The sequence below is a fragment of the Osmerus eperlanus genome, chromosome 10 (assembly GCF_963692335.1).
Source record: "Osmerus eperlanus chromosome 10, fOsmEpe2.1, whole genome shotgun sequence".
NCBI classification, from domain to species: domain Eukaryota; kingdom Metazoa; phylum Chordata; class Actinopteri; order Osmeriformes; family Osmeridae; genus Osmerus; species Osmerus eperlanus.
Window position 1 is genome coordinate 12,176,192 of NC_085027.1, and position 19,187 is coordinate 12,195,378.

The following is a 19,187-nucleotide window of genomic DNA, read 5'->3' on the forward strand; positions in this document are numbered from 1 at the left end:
ATGTGATTGTTGCTAAACTTGATGTTTTAGATCACAGCCTGAGTGAAAAGAATCAACTTTAGTTTCCTCTCTGGCTCTCGGAAGAGGTTTCAGTGGTCATCCGTCTCTTTCGCAATTAAATGGATTGGCCCCTAGCTGGCGTGTGAGAGGGGACATCCAGTCTCTCACTTCTTATTCCTCATTCCTCATTTTCCTCTCAACATTACTGGACTCCAGTAGCACAGCCATCAAGCCTGGCCTATGGTGGATATTATTAGACAAGGTTGACTCACATGGCAAATTACTTAAATACCCACTCCCCTCACACATACAAACACAAATATTCATGCATACATACTGTGTACACAGTATGTATTTTATCACATCGCACAAAAACAACCACAGATATCAAGTTGTGAGGGAAGTCAGTTATTTAGCGTCACCAAAATAATTTGTTGTGGTATTTTACAACAGAGGTGTATTTCAGCAGGACAGTCTCGGCCTGCACACTCACACCAAAACACATGCACACACACACACACACACACACGTTTTCTTCTTTGAAAAGCTTTTGTCCCACCAACACAAGTTCCTCTTTCTATATGTGTTGCTCAAGTCAACACAAGGATGACTCATGTCACTGTGTAGACGTGTGTCTATGTTTGCTGCTATCTTAGCCTCTCCACAAGTTTATATGTCCCTCACGTCTATTGCTCCACTTCAATAATGAGTTAAGGACTATGCAAAGTAGAGGATTTACAGTAAATGCTCTTCCCATTCTTTGTCCAGGCATAGGTTAGTCTAGATTAATAGAGGATATAGTTATCAGGTAATGGATCTTGTTTTTATTAATTGAGTTGTCAGAGGTGGGTGACAGCTGAGGTGGTTGAGAGCCAAGGAATGACTGACCAAGAGAAAGTCTTGCGTGATTGCTGCACTCTTGGGAGAACTTCAACCAATAGATTTTACAGTTGGACTAACAGTAGCTATGAGGTTAAGCAACTGTAACGGTAATGATCCACTCCCTTAAACACATTACAATACAGACTTATAGACAGGTCATCACCCAGGACCAAGCTTTTTAGTAGCATCTCTGTTAAACATGCAGTGATAAGTGTGTCCACATAGAGGACTTTGTAAAACAATAGCTGGCAACCCACAGAGCAGTGTTTCTCAACTGGTCACTAAGTCACGACTTGGTGGGGGGAGGTCTGTTTGGCTGGTAGGTGGCATACACGACGTCCTCGGTACCTACTCGGTGTCTCACGGTGAACCTTGAGCACCGTTCAAAATAAAAGAGCACCATAGTTCGGTAATTTCAAAAATGTTTTTGTAAAATAAACTTCCGCGAACCTCTCCACACCAGTTTGCGACCCACTTTTGGTTCGCGTCCTACCAGTTGAGAAACACTGGTTATAGGACCGTAGTCTACTCATCGTTTACAGGGTCACATTCCACTATCACATACTCCACCTGGTGGTCAATACTCACTCAACTTCAGTAACTTCAGAGGCAGGGCCAAATAGAGGCACCGTAGCTGAGCATGGAGCAGACTGGTCTCTGGCTCTGGTCTCAGCTAACCAGTCTTGGTTCCTTAGTCCTATATTCCCTTGAACCGATGGGAATCAGCAAACTATTTTATTTTAACAAATTATGCTTTGATTGCTGGGGGGTCTTAGGCCTTCTATTATCATCTCCAAAATATTTATAAATACTCAACACAAGATCAATGTTTTTTGGTGTGAAATTGTGATCATCTACTGTTTTGTTGAACAGAAAGTTCGATTGTATTGGTATACTACGTTTTGGGCTAAACGTTATGGTCGGCTATAATAAATCGTTTCCATTCAGGATTCCTTCCTTGGGACATGATGTCATAAACAAACGCATAAAAAAACAGATACACTTCCGGATTGTGAGACGTGGCTGCTCGGTAAAATCCGTGGCAGCTCGAACCGTTAAGCCACCGTAGCTTGTAAAAAAAGTGAACGTACTCAAAGCAGATCCCTGCAGCTGCCGCATCAGCTGCGTGTATCTACAGCTCGAGCCTGCCTCACAAGCTGGATGGCAGGGACAGACTGGTGCGAAATCAGACAAGTTTGCAGCAAGGTAGTTACAATCAAAGTACACTATTGTCTTCGTTTTTTGTCGGGTTACTTAATTTTTTTGTTCGTTTATGAAAAGATTGTTGATCCTGCATGCGTCTAACTGTTCTTTAGCGTTATTTAGCAGATCGCTAACTTTTGTTTACAGGTCAGCAGTCCTGGCTGGGTGAACTGTCTGATTCGCCACGACCACATCTTTCCAGGCGTATCGCCCAGACTAGCATAGGTTAGCTAGGCTAACTTTAGCTCCCTGTCTTTGCAGTGGTCTGTGAATCTGGAAATTCATAATCTAGTTATGCTACTGTACAGCTAGGTAATGATTAGGTATCCGTTTTTGCATGTGCATAGCTGTTGCCTCGCTAGCTATCCAACTATTTGGCCAGCATGGATCTGATACAAAATCACCTCGTCCATGAGTATCCCATCTACGCTCATCTTAATAAAAACGTATTCAATAAATTGTAAAACTCAAACTCACGAAAGAGATATCAACTCATAAAAGTATTAATGTAGAGCTTTGAGCTTTGGCCAAAAGTATAGACTCTTCAATTCGGGGCTGTAATTATTATTATAACCAAGTTTTCATCTCTACAGCATCTTCCTCGCAGTTTGCAAGTGGTCTTTGGGCCGTGGGACGGATGAATGCAGAAGGTAGAGGGCCCGGTTGGGCGTTAGCTGCACTGCTCACAGGGGCCACCCTGCTGGTGGTAGTGGCCTCCAGAAGAACATCCAGCAGCCAGAAGATGTCCCAGACCACCATGGCTCAGGCCACCGCCACTGCGGCCGGATCTGGGCCCTGGCTGGCAGAAGACCTGCTCGGCTTCCATGCCCTAGCAGAGCTGTTCTCCAGCGAGAGGGCCGACGTGTGGTTCTGCTCCCTGGTGGGGTCTGTGGCCGTGGGCCTCAGTGGGATCTTCCCCCTGCTCGTCATCCCCCTTGAGGCCGGAGCTGCCCTCAAGACAGAAGGTGAGGAAAGGTTCAAAGTTTGACATTCAAACAGTAGCCTTATAGCTTGGGGACACAAGCAACACTGAGCATTATATGCAAATTATGCTATGGCCTAACTGACTTGCTTTTGAGCTCATTTGACATTTGTTAAGGTGCCATATCTGATTTCTGCTTTATTTTTGCATTAAGCAAGCCAAAATAAATCTCACTGTTAATAGGACAGGCATTTACAAGGGCATGATATAGGCCTGTGTGTGCTGAGATGTCACCACTGTTTTCAGAATCAGAATTTGGTTTATTCGCCATGTATGTTATACAAACACGGAATTTACTGTGGCAGGGAGGTGTAAACACTAAACATATACGAATCTTAAATTAAGTATCGGTACAGAAGTTTAACTATTCCTAAGAACTAAGCAATCTAAGAATAAAACAATTTAAATATAAATAAAATATATATAAAAAATAAGAATAAGAATGAGCAGCATGAGTGGTCAACATAGTGCAATCAGATACTGGGTTAAATAATGAATGAATTTCAATGGGAGTCCTTGGCCTTGTTGAAGAGGCCAGTAGCAGATGGAAAGAAACTGTTCTTATGGCGTGAGGTTTTGGTCCTGATGGACTGCAGCCTTCTGCCGGAGGGGAGTAATAAGGTTACAAGTCAGTCTCTCTATCCTCTCTGCTACACACCAACTGTTTTCTTTATTGACATGTCTGCAAAAACACAGTCTACAGTGCAACTTTTATATTCACTTAGTTTCAAATTGTATGCTTGTGCTGTGTAGTCAACATCCAGCTTACCTAATGTAGTTTAATCTCTCCATGGGCCATAGCACATAAACAGTTAACGTGGAACACTTCTGTTTTAATCTACACTTTCAAATATTTTTTTTATATAGCTTTAAGGCTTCTATTTTAGAACCTAAAGATTCTTGTTGGAAACTCCATAGCGGCTGACACACCCCATCCTGGTGAACAGCGTACCAGTGTGTGTTTTCCAGAGCAGGCGTGACCAGAGCTGGGGGTTAGCAGCCATTAGTGGTGTGTAGACCTTCTACTGGTAGAGTTTCAGTGGCAGCATTCTGTAATAATAAGGGCTTTGAAAAGGTAATGTGTATGGATCAGGGTGTGTCCTCATTCCCATATTTCAATATTGCAGACTGAAAGAGGAGACGGGTCATTGCAGCCAAATCGGGTTTTAGCAGGAAGGTACATTACAAAGAACAAGGTTACAGAGTAGATCAGTCACTGTCCAACAACAATAAATAAGTATTAAAAAAGAGATGAGAAAATACAATTTTGAATTTAATAAAATGTTATGCGTCTAAAGCTGTCTGTTTCTACTGTGTTCTACTGCCTCCTGTGTTCTACTGCCTCCTGAGTTCTACTGCCTCCTGAGTTCTACTGCCTCCTGAGTTCTATTGCCTCTGTTTTGTGTCTCCAGCTGGCTGTCGGAAGCTAAAACAGCTCCTGAGCTTTGCCATCGGTGGTCTCCTTGGAGACGTTTTCCTCCACCTGCTTCCTGAGGCCTGGGCCCACTCCTGCAGCTCAGGTGGGACCAACCATCCTCTGTATCTCTCCTCAGTCTCTTTCTTTTTTTCTCTGTCTCTCTCCTTGTCTCTTACTCTCTCCTTAATTTCTCTCTTTATCACTCTCTCTCTCTCTTCATTATCTCTTGGTGCAGTTATTCCCCCAGGGTGACATTTTGTCGGTGTATTGTTTACCACAACGCTAACTCTCATACATCACACGTTGCTGACAGGGTCAGAAGCAGGGGGTAGGTGTGCCAGAGATAGAGTTCCAATTAGGTCTATGGTATTGTTCTCTTTGTACGAGGCCCCCTTCTCTATGTGGCAGAAGCTTTTGCACTGCCTTGTCCTTGGCGTGCCTCCTTTTCAGTACATGTGGATCCTCCGCCCATTTAGCTTCTGAACTCAGGAGGCAGGACTAGGAATGCAATAAGGATTCCCCTTTCACACAAACACGCCTACCAACAACCCCCCCCCCCCCCCCCTCCCTTCATGTTCTCTTCTTAACTCTGTCCTCTTCCTTGTCCAGGAGGGAGGCGCCATCACTACCAAAGCCAGGGCCTGTGGGTCATCCTGGGGCTTCTCTCCTTCCTGCTCCTGGAGAAGATGTTCCCAGACCAGGGGAGCCAGGAGGAACAGGTAAAAGAACTTGAATTTATCGTAGGAGTAAAGGCAAAGCTGACTAAGGGCTAACTAAAGTGGACAAAGAAATGATTTAAATACTCTGCCCCTCTTCATCTCTAATCTTTTGATCTTTAATCTCTGGAATGTTCAGAGGAACACTACAGGCAGAGACAACAGGCAGGATATAAAACTACATGTGTCCTCAGTCCTCCCCTTCTGGCCGTAGTGCAGTTTGCCTGCAGATCTCTCTCTGTGTGTCTCTCTCTGTCTCTCTCTCTGTGTCTCTCTCTCTCTGTGTCTCTCTGTCTCTCTCTCTCTCTCTCTCTCTCTCTCTCTCTCTTTCTTAAGCTCTTTTTCCCATTTTGTGTGACGTGCAGTTCTAGGCCCAGTTTGGTGAATGTGTTTTGTGCATCTGTGTCTGATCTCAGAAGTAACTCGGCTCGCCCACGAGGTGGGGCTACAGCAGGAGCAGCAGTCTACTGTACACTGGAGCTCTGGGGCAGTAGATTTAGTAATGCATGTGCTAGCTCTGTTCAATATCCCCGTAGTCTCACTCCAGCAGTAGCAGTAGACTCTCCCTGTATGGTGCCGAAGTGAAACCTACAGTAGCCGTTAGCCTGGGAGATTAAATCTTCTTTGAGGCTGGTCTTTTTCGTACCGTTTTCTGACCTGATTCAGACCGAGCCAACACACAGTGGAGGGTCTTGAATGACGGTGTTATGACTGAAGAGGCCCTCAGGCTGTTTCTGTTGTACGCTTTCATTCACAGCTCAGTGACGTCGCATGCAATGGTATTGATTGGCATACTGACCCTATCTGAATATTTTCCAGTCCGTCTCCCAGCTGTTGCTGTGTCGTTCAGAATAGAACGTCTACAAACGGGCCTGAAATACTCACATGTAGCATTCGGACAAATGACCAACCATGTCACTGGCTCCATCACAAGACTGAGCCTTAAGGATGGGTCATCGTCTTGTGTGGGTGGATTGCTCATTTATGGAAATCTCCTGGACTTTTGGGGATTTTATTTTCAGATGGTGAGTCAGACTAATGTCACACACACACACAGCCCTGTGGAGGGAATCGTGGCGCTGCTGTCTCCCTCAGTCTGTCCTGCTGTGCAGCCTAGCGCCAGAGAGGGGATTGATGGAGGGTATTAGGGCCGAGTATCAGTAGAGACTGCTTCATGTTGCAGAGGCTCTCCACTCTGTAGTTGTGTGGAGGGTCTTGTTGGGTCGGGTATTCCCCTCGGTGCCGTTCCCTCGTTGGTAGGCAGTGGAGGCCCTGAAGGACTAGGTTGTTCAAGCCGTGGTGGGTTTGAGTGGATGCACACCCCTGCACCTGTCTGCAAATTTCTGTTTGTGCCCACCTGTGTGTGTGTGTGTGTGTGTATATGTGTGTGTGTGTGTGTGTGTATATGTGTGTGTGTGTGTGTGTGTTTGTGCACCTGATGGAGGTGATGAAGTGTCCTTCTCTGCTCCCAGTATCCTCCCCTCCTCTTCCTCCTCCTCCTGCTGGGGAAGACTGGGGTCCACATCTAGGCTGATTCACATGAGCTATTTATAGGACAGGGGAGGAAGCAGCTGGTGCAGCCTCTTCAGGCAGACCACAGGACTGTGTGTACACACATACACACACACAGTGAAGAGCCAGAGGTATGTGTGTACAGACACAGGGGTGGATAGATGGCGTCAGCATTTCAGAAAGTCCCTGCTTATATCCATGTTTAAATGGCCGTGCTTCACTTGAACTTGTAAATCTGATTAACAAATTCACCTGGCCATGTGTTCCCGCTCAACCGCCTGTCTATCGATACGAGATTGGTATTTAAATTCCTGACAAACATCAGATTTTATGACTTCCTTAGTCAGCTGTCACCAGAAATAGAGGCCAGATTTCCAGACTAAAGCAGCATGCTTTCCTCTTTTCTTCATTTGACTATTAGGCTTTCGCAGTGGGGGAAAGGGAAGTAAAAACAAAATGGCCCTTTAGGGAATATTTAGTTTTTGTAGTCAAAATATGCAAATGTTCTCTGACCCATGCTAAGTGGTTGGGAGAGAGAGTTGGGCATAGGACCATCATGATGATAGTGAGTCTCAACAACGAACATCCGAAGTAAGCTAAGAATGGTATTAAATACACAAAAACAAATTGGAATGCCCAGAATAAAAAAAAAGGACAGATTCGTTTCATATAAGTTTGTATATTGTTTATCTCCATTCAGCCATCCCACTTTTTTTTTTTGCAAAAACATCTAGTTCTATAGACCTATACATATTTTATAACATACTTAGTGGTACATAAAAAGGTGATTTTCAATCTTCAAAAGCTCCCCTTGCATGTTAGACAGGCGTTGTGGTCAGTAGTAACCCGTTGTCCCTTGTCCTGTGGACCAGTCCTCCCACAGCGTGGAGTCCAGCGGAGAAGCCGGGCAGTCACTCAAGAACGGCCACTGCTCCGACACGTGGACCTCTTCCTCCAGGCCCAAGATCAGCCAGCAGGACAGACCTGGCAACATCAAGGTCAGCAGCTATAAGTGCCTGTTCTTCAGGCCAGCAAGCTTACCACCTCATTAGCGAAAAGCATTTTTACGTTGTTAAACCTTTTGTTTTTAAGCTGATAATGGTCCTGTTTATTGTATCTGGCAAGGGTCCTGTTAACATATCATCTTGATGGCGTTGTATTTACACTAATGTAGACTGCACACTGAAAAGTTTGTTTGTGTCTGTGCTGGCTGTGCTGTGGGTTTTTCTGTTTGTGCACGTGTGTATGTGTGGGTTTTTACAGACAAGTGGATACCTAAACCTCCTGGCCAACTGTATAGACAACTTCACCCACGGTCTGGCTGTGGCAGGAAGCTTTCTGGTCAGCAGGAAGGTGAGTTAGCCCTCCCTCAGAAGCCCCTCCCCTGGGGGCCCCGCCCCTGGGGGCCCCGCCCCTGGGGGCCCCGCCCCTGGGGGCCCCGCCCCTGGGGGCCCCGCCCCTGGGGGCCCCGCCCCTGGGGGCCCCGCCCCTGGGGGTCCATTTAGCAGAGTTTATCATGGAGATAACAGGTGGAAATAGTGTTGGACACGTCATTCAGGCACAGCATAGTGTTGTATGAGGTATAGGAGATAGAACTAGCAGAGGACAGTGCATTCTAGCAAAACAATTTTCACATTCACGGAAATAATAAATTAAATCTTATGTAGACAATAGCAGTGGATGTGATACTAAATGCTTATGGTAACTGTATTTCCACACAATAAAGAAAAAGGTATAAAAAAAAAGAAGCTTAATAGCGAGAGATATATATATTTTTTGATTAATTAACTGTTCTCATTAAATGCGCTATCTTATTTGCATTTGCTGGTTTTAGAACGGACTATTGGTAGCTGGTGCTGTTTGGGATTTGGCTAGGAGTGTGCCCATCCTGTGACTATTATGTTTGGCAGAAGTTCCAATCCCTTGGCAGACTAGCTACCTCAGCACCTCCTTTAGCACCAAACGAACATGATTCTCTGCTTGGCTCACCATGCCAGGCACACTGCCCTGCTCTCACACTCAACCCTGCCTTCAGATGTGCAGTTAACGGTCTTATTATCATGGTGCTTTTACAATTGGGCATCAGGAGATACGGGTGTAGCTTAGGAGGTGGAGAGTTACCATAGCAATGATTGTGTAGCTGCAGCATGACCACAGCACTGTGGTGCTGGGAGAGAGGATATCCAGCTGGAGAGGCATAAGGCTAGCAGCATGAGACAAGCAGCAGCATGCCAGAGAGGATGTCAGATATATCGAAGACACACGCACGCACACACACACACACACACACACAGAGGCCTCCCATTTATTCTCTTCTATTGACAAGTATAATTCTATCTAGCTGCAAGAGTCCCCCCATCTGCGAAGATGGGGGGACTCTTGCCACTCCACTGCAGAAAATGAAAGATGCTCTCAATCCTCCCAGCTAGGATTGGAACAAACAATGTCGCACTGGGTGTAGTTACTGTATGTGTGCTTGTATGTCACACACCTGCTAGCTCTGCTTTGTGGACGTACCTGGTTGTTTGGAGCCCTTCTGTAACCTGGTCTGTGTCTTCCACCAGGTTGGCTTCCTCACCACCTTTGCCATCCTGCTCCACGAGATCCCCCACGAGGTACCTTCACTGACTCAGCACTCTCAGCATTAGACACATTTGCAGAAATCTTTCATTGTTACATGATGCATCCGTTATATAACATGTTATATACAGATGTGACACATGTTGACACCAATACGCGTTACTGGCAGGAATGCTAGTGACTAATTCTGGTTGATTGAGACCACCTGGCATTGATGTAATATAAATATATTAGCTAGTTTTACCAATGTATTGCAGGCATGCGTTTAGTGTCAGTTTAGGTGTGAAGCAAGGCTAGCGTCAGTGGTTCGAGTCCCACTTGGTCCATAGGAAGTGTTGTGTTGCTCTAACCTGTCATCCTGTCTGTAGGTGGGAGACTTTGCCATCCTGCTGCGCGCGGGCTTCGACCACTGGAGCGCTGCCCGCATGCAGCTTTACACCGCCCTGGGAGGGGTGCTGGGGGCCTGCTTCGCCCTGTGTGCACAGTCCCCCAGGGGCACAGGTACCACAGCTCACCTGCATAGTCAAAACAGCATTGTTCTGGGTGGAACCCAGAATGGATCCCTAGTTCTAGTACTTTAGATCCTATAAGGGTATAACTGCTGTCATATCCCACCAAACAAAACATTGGATAGTGACAATAGTGAATTATTTAAGTCAGATTCTGATAGAGCCCTTGTGTGTATAATAAAGCAATACTGTTCATCACAAGAGGGTAAACAAAACATTAAATGTTTGCTTCACTAAATAATAACATTTTAATACGTGATTTAATTCAGATTCTGTCTTCAACAGAAATGACCTTTACTCCCACATATACAAATATATAATGTATATGAACGATAATAAATGCGTTTCACAGCAGCAATCAGATTGTGAGGTTGGACCTACGAATTCTGGTCAATGTTTGAAGGTTTAATGGTTCTGATAAGGGTGGTTTTCTCCTCCTGTATAGAGAACACCACATCGTGGATCCTGCCCTTCACCTCAGGGGGCTTCCTGTACATCGCCCTGGTGAACGTGGTGCCCGACCTGCTTCAGGAGAACAACTTACGGTAAGCAGCCAGCCAGCCCACGTCACAACACTGCTAACATCACTGCTCACATCACTCTACTGCTTTTTGACCCTCGGCGCCGTTCGAAATCTGTGTGTCTCTGTTTTCCTAGACAATCTGTTGTGCAAATCCTGCTCCTGTGCTGTGGCATCGCTGTCATGGCCTTGATGTCCGTCATCGTGGACTGACCCTGGGGGAGGAGCCTCCTGCCCCGCCCAGTGCCACACCTGCTCCCCAGAGACAGGAGATGGCTCTACGGATGATGATGTCACCAATGTGTTTATCATAGAACTAGGATGACTGTATCCAGAAACTGGGTTGATGTCTACTAGCTAACGCTCCAGACTAGCTGCTGTTCTCTCCTCCTCCTAACCCAGACCCAACCCCTGAGAACCCCCACCTCACCCCCATGGAGGTAAACCAGAACACAAAGATATCCCACCTGTATCACCATCTCGACCACTAGCATTATCAGCATTGTCAGAGGAACAAAGGAGATCAATCAGAAATGCACTTTGACCAATGCCTTTGATCAGGAGCTCCTGCATCAGTCTGGACAGATATGAACGGACGGACGGAAGGCTGACAGTACCTGTGTCAGTCATCCGCTCCCTTTTATGTGGACACTTAAAACATGCTTTAGAGTGGAACAGCAAGGAAGAGGGATGGGGAGAGTCTTCACATAAGATGATACTTTTATTGTAAGCTTATGGCAATCTTGCAGTCAGACAATCATTGATGTTTTGCTTTGCACAAACATGCAGTATACACACAATCACATAAAGGTATTTAGTCAAACACAAACAATGTCATATTAGCAGCTCATGTGTTGGGTATTTTGTGTTAATTCTTGCTTTGTACTATAGACCGTTTCACTGTCAGCAGTGAGTCTCTGTCTGCTTATGTTGCTATTCTATTTATTGAACCAGATCAGAAAAAGTTACATGTCTGGTACTCAGACTGTCTTGTTAATCGATGCCAAAAACATTGATTTTGTTTGAGGAATTATTTGTTACACGATTATTTGTAGTCAAACACTTTTTGTACACTACCTTACACATTCCTCTTATGTCTATTTCCCATGTTGTGACTCTCATAAAAGTTACAGTGTGATCGGCATGGTTTGTAAATTATTAATTGATGCCAAAAACAGATTTTGTTTGAGGAATTATTTTTTACACAAGTATTTGTAGTCCAACACTTTTTGAACACTACCTTACACATTCCTCTTATGTCTATTTCCCATGTCGTGATTCTCATAAAGGTTAAATTGTGATCGGCTTGGTTTGTAAATTATAAAAGGATGTGATTTTGAAAATAATTTAATAAAACATTTCTGAAAAGCTAATTTGGTCTTTAGTGATTTTTTTTTCTAAACGTTTTAAATGTTTGTCAGGTGTCTTATTGATTACATCTAAAAAGAAACTGCTATCCATAACATGCTTTAGGAGTACTATCGTAATTTAGTCCATAAACACCATGGTACATCCTCAATTGTTTGTCAGTAGTGTCATTGTGAATTTCCTGCTGCTTCTGTTCCCTGCTTTCATTGCTTGCCTCTAAGCAGATTTTCAGCTGGGAACAGTGTGAGCCATAAATGTCATGTGAGAGAGAGGATCTGGGGTAGCGTAGGGGTGCTCATCGATTGTGTGTTCACACTCGCCTATAGTTTATACTCAGTCTGTTTGGCACATGCAGTTGCCATAACGACTCCCCTGCGGGTTCTGTTCCTTCGTGGTCTGCCTGCTGTTTGAGGACTTTATCCGCCCAAATCAGCTGACCTATGACCTTTACTGTGTACACATCCCTATTGGACCTCATCAAGCTCACTGAAATGTGACAGTAGGATAGCATTACAACTTCATGTTCGACTCATTCATTTTGTTGGATTTGTCTGTGCTGTTTCTGTTCATGTTTGCGTATGTGCTGAAAAAGATGTTCAAGGCTACAGTTCTCTACTGAAGGATGTCTGATGAATGCTTCATGCATTTTATGAATTTAACATTGCACATTTAATATGTTTTGGGCTAGAGATTAACTGGTTGGAGTTGTGCTATTCTTTATTGGTTTGTTTATTTACTGGATTCTGTTTGTTATTTTAGGCTACTGTTTAATTGTCATTGCCAACCTCTCTCTCCCTGTCTGTATGTGCTTGTTGAATAAATATGTATTTAATGTTTGCCTATACTGTAAGGAAGGTTTACTTTTCAAAAGGGTTTTGATTTTGTGATTATTGTTACAATGTAACCTACTGTAGGCTGGTAAGTTTTACTACTGTAGGCTATATAATGTATTGTTGTATCTATACTATTCAATGGTAAGTAGTACGTAAAATAAATAGTTATTTGTTGCTGAATAGCCATAGATATTCATTGTAATTGAGCAAGCTGTTGGACATCATCCCGCTGATACCCGAGAGGAGAGAGAGAGCAACTGCATCCCTCCCCACTCCTCGCAAGCGTCGGTCGCCATCCATCCCCTCTCCTCTCCCCTCTCCAGTACCATAACAGATGGTGGGGAAAACAACACTACTGCGGGGGTGCACCACAACAATAGACAGCATCTAGCCCGAGAGAAACGGGGCGTCCGTCATGTCCACTGTTTCCCGGGGATCCGCGAGGCTGTGAGCTCTGTAGTGATTTTAGACACGGGGTACCACCACGGCAGCCGAGGAACCTTCTCGCGACTGTCTGGGCTCTCCATCGAACGGGAAAGATGGCCGCCATGAAAATTTTAACCAGCACGGGGCTGTTCTTAGCGTTCTGTGCGTTGGGTTTGCTTGCCATTGCGATATGCACCGACTATTGGTACGAGACAGACGCACGGAGACATCGGGAAAGGTGTAAAAACTACGCAAACAAGCGAAACGATCCCGGTTACATCTACATCTCCAATCACAACCTCCCTCTGCAAATGCCTCCAAATGGCATAGAATGGAAAGGTAACGGCCCTAGTGCTGAAGCGCTTCCTCTCGTCAGGGAAAAACGGCACTTTCTGGCCGCTGCCTCCGCGATGGAGTCCCACTGCAGCCGCCAGTTCAACTCTACCATCTCTGGGCTTTGGAGAAAGTGTCATCGTGAAGGATTCGACCTGGAGACAGAGGACCTCATTTATAAAGGTAGGGGAAGAATGTGTCTGGCTCACTAGCCCATAGCAGGCCGTGATGACGCTAGCTGGTGAACTCAGGTAAGATACACAACCAGCCTTTGTTGTTTCCTATCATTACCCAACGTTCGGAAATAATAACCCAAAATGTTGGTTCTACATTCGCAAGTCATAAGACAAGAACCGATGCAAGAGGCTTTGGCTCCTTTGAACCATCTATAGGCTAATAACTAAAACAAAAAAGACTGTTATTTACTCATGGATATTTGCTGTAATGTAAATAAGGCCTCCACTGAACAGGCACAAGTTATTGGGATGTGGAGGCTTTTTACGCCTCTGGCAGCTTGCATGTATCGCTATCCGTGGTGCTGAATTCTGGGGCGTCCGTCCTAAAGATTCAGATTTTACAATTAGAGAGGATGGTGCTCTTGTGTGATGGGACGTTACGGTAACAGATTATCTAAGGAACTATTTGGTTCTGTTGGTTTTGAAAAGTGTAGGCGTTTTGCATAATTATATGATACAGTGATCTCGTGGTTAATAGCACTATAGTGCCTCCGGGGAGACCGAGAGAAGAGCAAAGAGTAGCTAAATTATTAATACACATCCGGGTTCGTGGGAATTTTGAGCTGCGGGGGGAGATCACGGATCATGGATGGACCACTGTGCGTGGTATCGTCCCCCAGACTTAAGACTCGGCAAAGTAGTGTTATTCATATAATTTCACACCATGAACAAACAATCTTGCTACAGCATATTAGAAAGCATATAGCAGATGTGTTTACTATGCAATACTAACAAAGGGGTGTACAGCAATTCCCGATGAATGTACACAAACGATCTTCAAATCACTCAGCTGTGAATGAACAGATAACAGTCAAGGACAGTCAAGCTTTGGTTTAACAGGTTGTTTTGGTCACCAAATAACCTCACAACTCAGACCAACGTATCTTCAGTCTGTCATATTATAGGTGTTCAACCATAGCTTTCTTACCAGCTCTTAACCCAACAAAATAGAACAATGTGCAGGTGCACACCTATACTGCATTTGATAAAAGCTGGTAATCTGTCTACCCTTCATCAGTCCACTGCTACTGCGTCCAACACAATGTAAACAAACCGGCTGAGCTGAGCGTTCTGTAAGGCTGTTATCTATTGGAGCAGATTGCAGCTGGCGCTTGGAGGTGGGGGTGAGTGTGGCATGAATAGGCATCACAGTTCCTGATGGTGTGTCATACACCATGGAGTTTCATTAGGCCCGTACAGCCCTGTTGTTCAGGATAACAAGAGATATATGGAGTGTGTGCTCCAAATATTGTTTCCATGGGCATTCCTCTAAGCACCTGAATGTACTGTTACAGCTCTGGGTCGCCACTGGCATACAGGAGGGGAAGATATGGGGCAGACAGTAGAAGTAGATTTGGGGTCAGGTCCCATACAGGCATGCAGGAGGGGTAGATGGGATGTTCACGGAAACATTATGTTTTGTGGTCCTATCCAGCCAAAATACGGCCAGGGAATACGTTTGTCACCTATTTTAGAATGTACCGTAACTCTGTCCCGTGACCTGCATTGGCTTGCTTTTCTTTGGATTTCTCTTCATTTCCTGTACTCGGGAGCAGATTCTGATTGGATTGAAATCTGTGCGGTTTAATTCTGGTGTTCAAACCGTGTCTAGGAGAAGGTATGGAGGATCTCTCCCCACCAACATTATTATGTTATCACTGAATCCAGAGACCCCCCCTGTGGTGTTGTATCTGGGTGAGGTCTATTTGGAGTTGACATAACCCACCCTCCACAGAGAACAGCAATTACAGACTGATCACTACGACTGCTTGTCCTCGGAGGGGGGCTGTCTCACACATACAGCAGTTAGCCAAGACAGCTGACACCAACGTCATTCACAGAGTGACAGGATGGACTTTTTAAAAAGAATGAATCACAGTCTGATAATTAGTTTGTGGCTGATTGCTCGACTGGTCTGTTATCATCTTTTCGGTGTCTTTTAGTTGAAGTGTTTATCTGGTAAACATGAAGGGATTTAAATAATTGCAGACAGCTGATGTACACACAGCAAATGGACAGACATTTCAAGGTTTCTTCCTCTTTCTTCCAGAGATTTTACTTGATCTTTATGACATTGCTTGTGAGAAAATATACAAATAAAGTTTGATTTGATACCATGATTTAGATAGATAAACCCTGTGTTTATGTATGGTTTTTGTTATGTTTTCTCTGTCTCTCAGGGTTGATACAGCGCTGCACCCCCGTCAAGTACCACTACTCCTCCTCCATCCTCCCTCGTAATCTCCCCATCAACATCACCAAGACCATACGCCAGGATGAATGGCATGCGCTCCGTAAGTCTACTGGGATCTCTCTCCTTCTCTCTCTCTCTCTCTCTCTCTCTCTCTCTCTCTCTCTCTCTCTCTCTCTCTCTCTCTCTCTCTCTCTCTCTCTCTCTCTCTCTCTCTCTCTCTCTCTCTCTCTCTCTCTCTCTCTTCTCTCTCTCTCTCTCCTCCCTCTCTCTCTCTCTCTCTCTCTCCCTCTCTCCTCTCTCTCTCTCCTCTCTCTCTCTCTCTCTCCCTCTCTCTCTCTCTCTCTACTCTCTCTCTTCTCCCTCCTCTCTTCTCCCTCTGTCTCTCTCTTTCTCCCTCCCTCCCTCTCTCTCTCTCTCTCTCTCTCTCTCTCTCTCTCTCTCTCTCTCTCTCTCTCTCTCTCTCTCTCTCTCTCTCTCTCTCTCTCTCCTTCTCTATCTCTCTCATAAACATGTGTGTGTGCAGACCTACGCAGGATGACGGCAGGCTTCGTGGGCATGGCCGTGTCCATCATCCTCTTTGGTTGGATCATCGGTGTGCTGGGATGCTGTCAGCAGCATGACCTCATGCAGTATGTAGCTGGACTACTGTTCCTCATGGGAGGTAAGAGCACGCTTCAGTGTGTGTGTGTGTGTGTGTGTGTGTGTGTGTGTGTGTGTGTGTGTGTGTGTGTGTGTGTGTAAAAGATCAAAAAAGGTTCATATCAGGTTTCATTGTGACTCACGCACACCTACACACACAGGTTTACTTTAAGATGTGCAGTGAGCTAAGGGTGCACAATGGAATGCAGTGTTTACAATGCAGGAAGAACACTGTGCAGTCCTGAGGACATCTAGCTCAGGCAGACTGACAAGCCAACCAGATCCTCTCTCTGAGGAATAACATTACCCACAGAGCAGCCAGTGGTGCCTCTCCCTACCCTGATCCATCCTCTGGGAAGCAACAGGGGTTCTTTCTGTCCTGGCCCATAGTGACGTATATGTGGCTGAACAGAAAGCACCCCTTACTCCCAGGAGAGCGAACTGGGTAGGGGGGGACGGTTTGGGTAGTGACAGCACCTCCACCACCCATCTCCTTCTCTCCTCACAGGGACGTGCTGCATCATCTCTCTGTGCACGTGTGTGGCGGGCATCAACTTCGAGCTGTCGCGCTACCCACGCTACATGTACGGCCTCCCCGAGGACATCAGCCATGGCTACGGCTGGTCCATGTTCTGCGCCTGGGGGGGTCTGGGCCTCACCCTGCTGGCCGGCTTCCTCTGTACCCTGGCCCCCTCCCTCAGCACCCCCTCACGCACCACCGTGCACAAGCCGCGGCAGGAGAATGGAACCGTCTGACCGGGGGAACTGGCCCAGCCCACGGAACCCACAAGAAGAAGAAGAGGCCACCCCCCCCCCCCACCCTTAACATTGTCTTTGCTACATCACTACCAACACCATTCCTCCCCCCCAATCACCACCACCACCATCCCACAACGTCCTCCTGTCCCCTCCAACTTGTTGAGCAGGGGTGGGAGAAAAGAAATCAAGACAGATCCCAACCCATCTTCATGTACCTTTGCTGAGGTAGTTGGAGGACCATTGAAAGCACAGACACATGAGGCTGGCTGGGGTACAGGCTCTTACAGCACAATCCAGGCCACATGTTTTTACAACCTTGGACTCCTGTATTTACTGACTGTGTGGTGGCCTGAAGGTGACTGCTTTCTTTCAAGAGGAGTTGTCTTAATATGGTGCTCTCTTTTACACACACAACAATGCACACACAAACATCCACTCTCACACACACACACAAACACACACATTCCAGAAGCTTCAAGAGAGGAGCATTATACTCAAGACAGAACAAATAATACAGAACAAACAAACAAACAAGACAACAGGACAGGAACTTCCTGTGAGCGTGTCTCGTGTAGTCAGGTGGTGTGTACGTGTTTGTTATTGTTCACAATGGAAAAAAATAAAACACAGAAACATTATGCTGGCATAAACTGTCTGTTGTTTAGACCACAACAGTGAGACACTGAACAGCATCCCTAAGAAGGACCATCAGAACCCTGCTTCTTCACCTGTGGACTAAGAGCACAACACAGAAACAGCAGTTGAAGAAGTGGTGGAAATCGACAAAACACACAGAAGAATCCAATGACTGGCCAAGCTCTGGTGAGCAAACTCTTCTCTATCACGGCGGATCTGCAGATTCTGTATGTACAAATGCATCTAGACGTAGATTCAGGTCATTGTTTGTATAAAGTAGCTCTCGAATAAGAATGTGTTTTCCATTTGTTTTGGGGGCTAACATGAAGGTTTTGGGGCCACATACTGTGGTTGTGGGGTTTGTATCAGCTGAGTAAAGCACGTGAGTCAATGAGGATGTGTGTGCATCCTGGCCATTCAAGTCATTAAGAAGCACAGCTTGTTCAAGGGTTGATTTGAATAAAAAGGAATGCTAGATTTAAACTTCCGGTAAAAAAAGAGTTGATTAATGTCCCACCCATCCAATTCAGCACAGTAAATAGAAGGATGATGGGATGAAGAGGGTGAGTCCTGGTTCATTATTACGTTTACGTCAACAGAGCTATGATAGGGACTTGATACAAACACTCTCCGTTGAGATTGAAGGAAATCTCACCTCCTACTCAGACCTGGTCATAGCTGTAAGAGGGGACCAATTTAATCACACTGGTCTGGATCAGTCCTACTGGATCGACCACCACCATCTACCAAGTGAGGGAAACAATTAAGGAGACGCTTTTAAGATTTCTTCATTGATTGACCTCAGGCCTCTGTGAAGGAGGCTTGGTTTTATGGTCTCTTTACACCTTTAAGGAGTGCAGTGGGACAGGCCAGGAACTGACATGGTCTGGGCGCACTGGAGGTTTACAGTACTTCATGAATAGTTAGAGTGGGAGTTAGAAACAGGAGTATGAGAAGGGGTGGGTCCATGGATCACATGTGTTCTGTACAGAGGATTGTACATTGCTGGGTACAGTGCTGTTGTCATTTACACAAGTCCCTTAACAGTGTTTAAAGATGAATTGACGAGGGGTGGAAGAGTTGTCTGTGTATACTTCCTACATTGATTTAGAATCAGTGCAGTATTCTATGTTGTTGAAGACATCATGTGAGGGGTGTTTGAGACATTATTCATGACAAAAGCACAACTGTACACTGTAGAAGCACTGTGCGTGTGTCAAACACTTCTACAATTCACCAGTGTTTCTTCTGACTGTGTCCTCTCCAAAAAGCAAACATGGGAAGAAAGCATCTTGAAATACAATACTTCTCAAAACCCCAGGTGCACCTGTTATGGCTGCCTAGGATGAATGGGAATAAAAAACTAGCTTGAGAGCACCAGAAGCACTCCCGTTCATCCCAGGTTTGCTTAGGAGAGTAACACCACTGGCCAATGAACTGGC

The 19,187-nt window shown here is 45.4% G+C and overlaps 2 protein-coding genes across 2 annotated transcripts; both read left to right on the plus strand.

Moving 5' to 3' along the window:
- Window positions 1-1,922: 1,922 nt before the first annotated feature.
- slc39a13 (solute carrier family 39 member 13) lies at window positions 1,923-11,688 on the plus strand. The gene is made up of 10 exons (XM_062471395.1): window positions 1,923-2,088; window positions 2,679-3,050; window positions 4,480-4,587; window positions 5,094-5,203; window positions 7,585-7,710; window positions 7,976-8,065; window positions 9,277-9,327; window positions 9,661-9,793; window positions 10,247-10,346; window positions 10,459-11,688. Exons 2-10 carry the CDS (start codon window positions 2,723-2,725, stop codon window positions 10,532-10,534), a joined length of 1,122 nt encoding a protein of 373 aa, XP_062327379.1. The 5' UTR covers window positions 1,923-2,088; window positions 2,679-2,722; the 3' UTR covers window positions 10,535-11,688.
- A 1,136-nt stretch (window positions 11,689-12,824) lies between these two features.
- Window positions 12,825-17,734, plus strand: tmem276b (transmembrane protein 276b). Its single transcript, XM_062472006.1, has 4 exons — window positions 12,825-13,464; window positions 15,698-15,811; window positions 16,235-16,372; window positions 16,859-17,734. The coding sequence occupies exons 1-4, from the start codon at window positions 13,062-13,064 to the stop codon at window positions 17,104-17,106; spliced, it is 903 nt and encodes a 300-aa protein (XP_062327990.1). The 5' UTR covers window positions 12,825-13,061; the 3' UTR covers window positions 17,107-17,734.
- The last annotated feature ends 1,453 nt before the right edge of the window (window positions 17,735-19,187 follow it).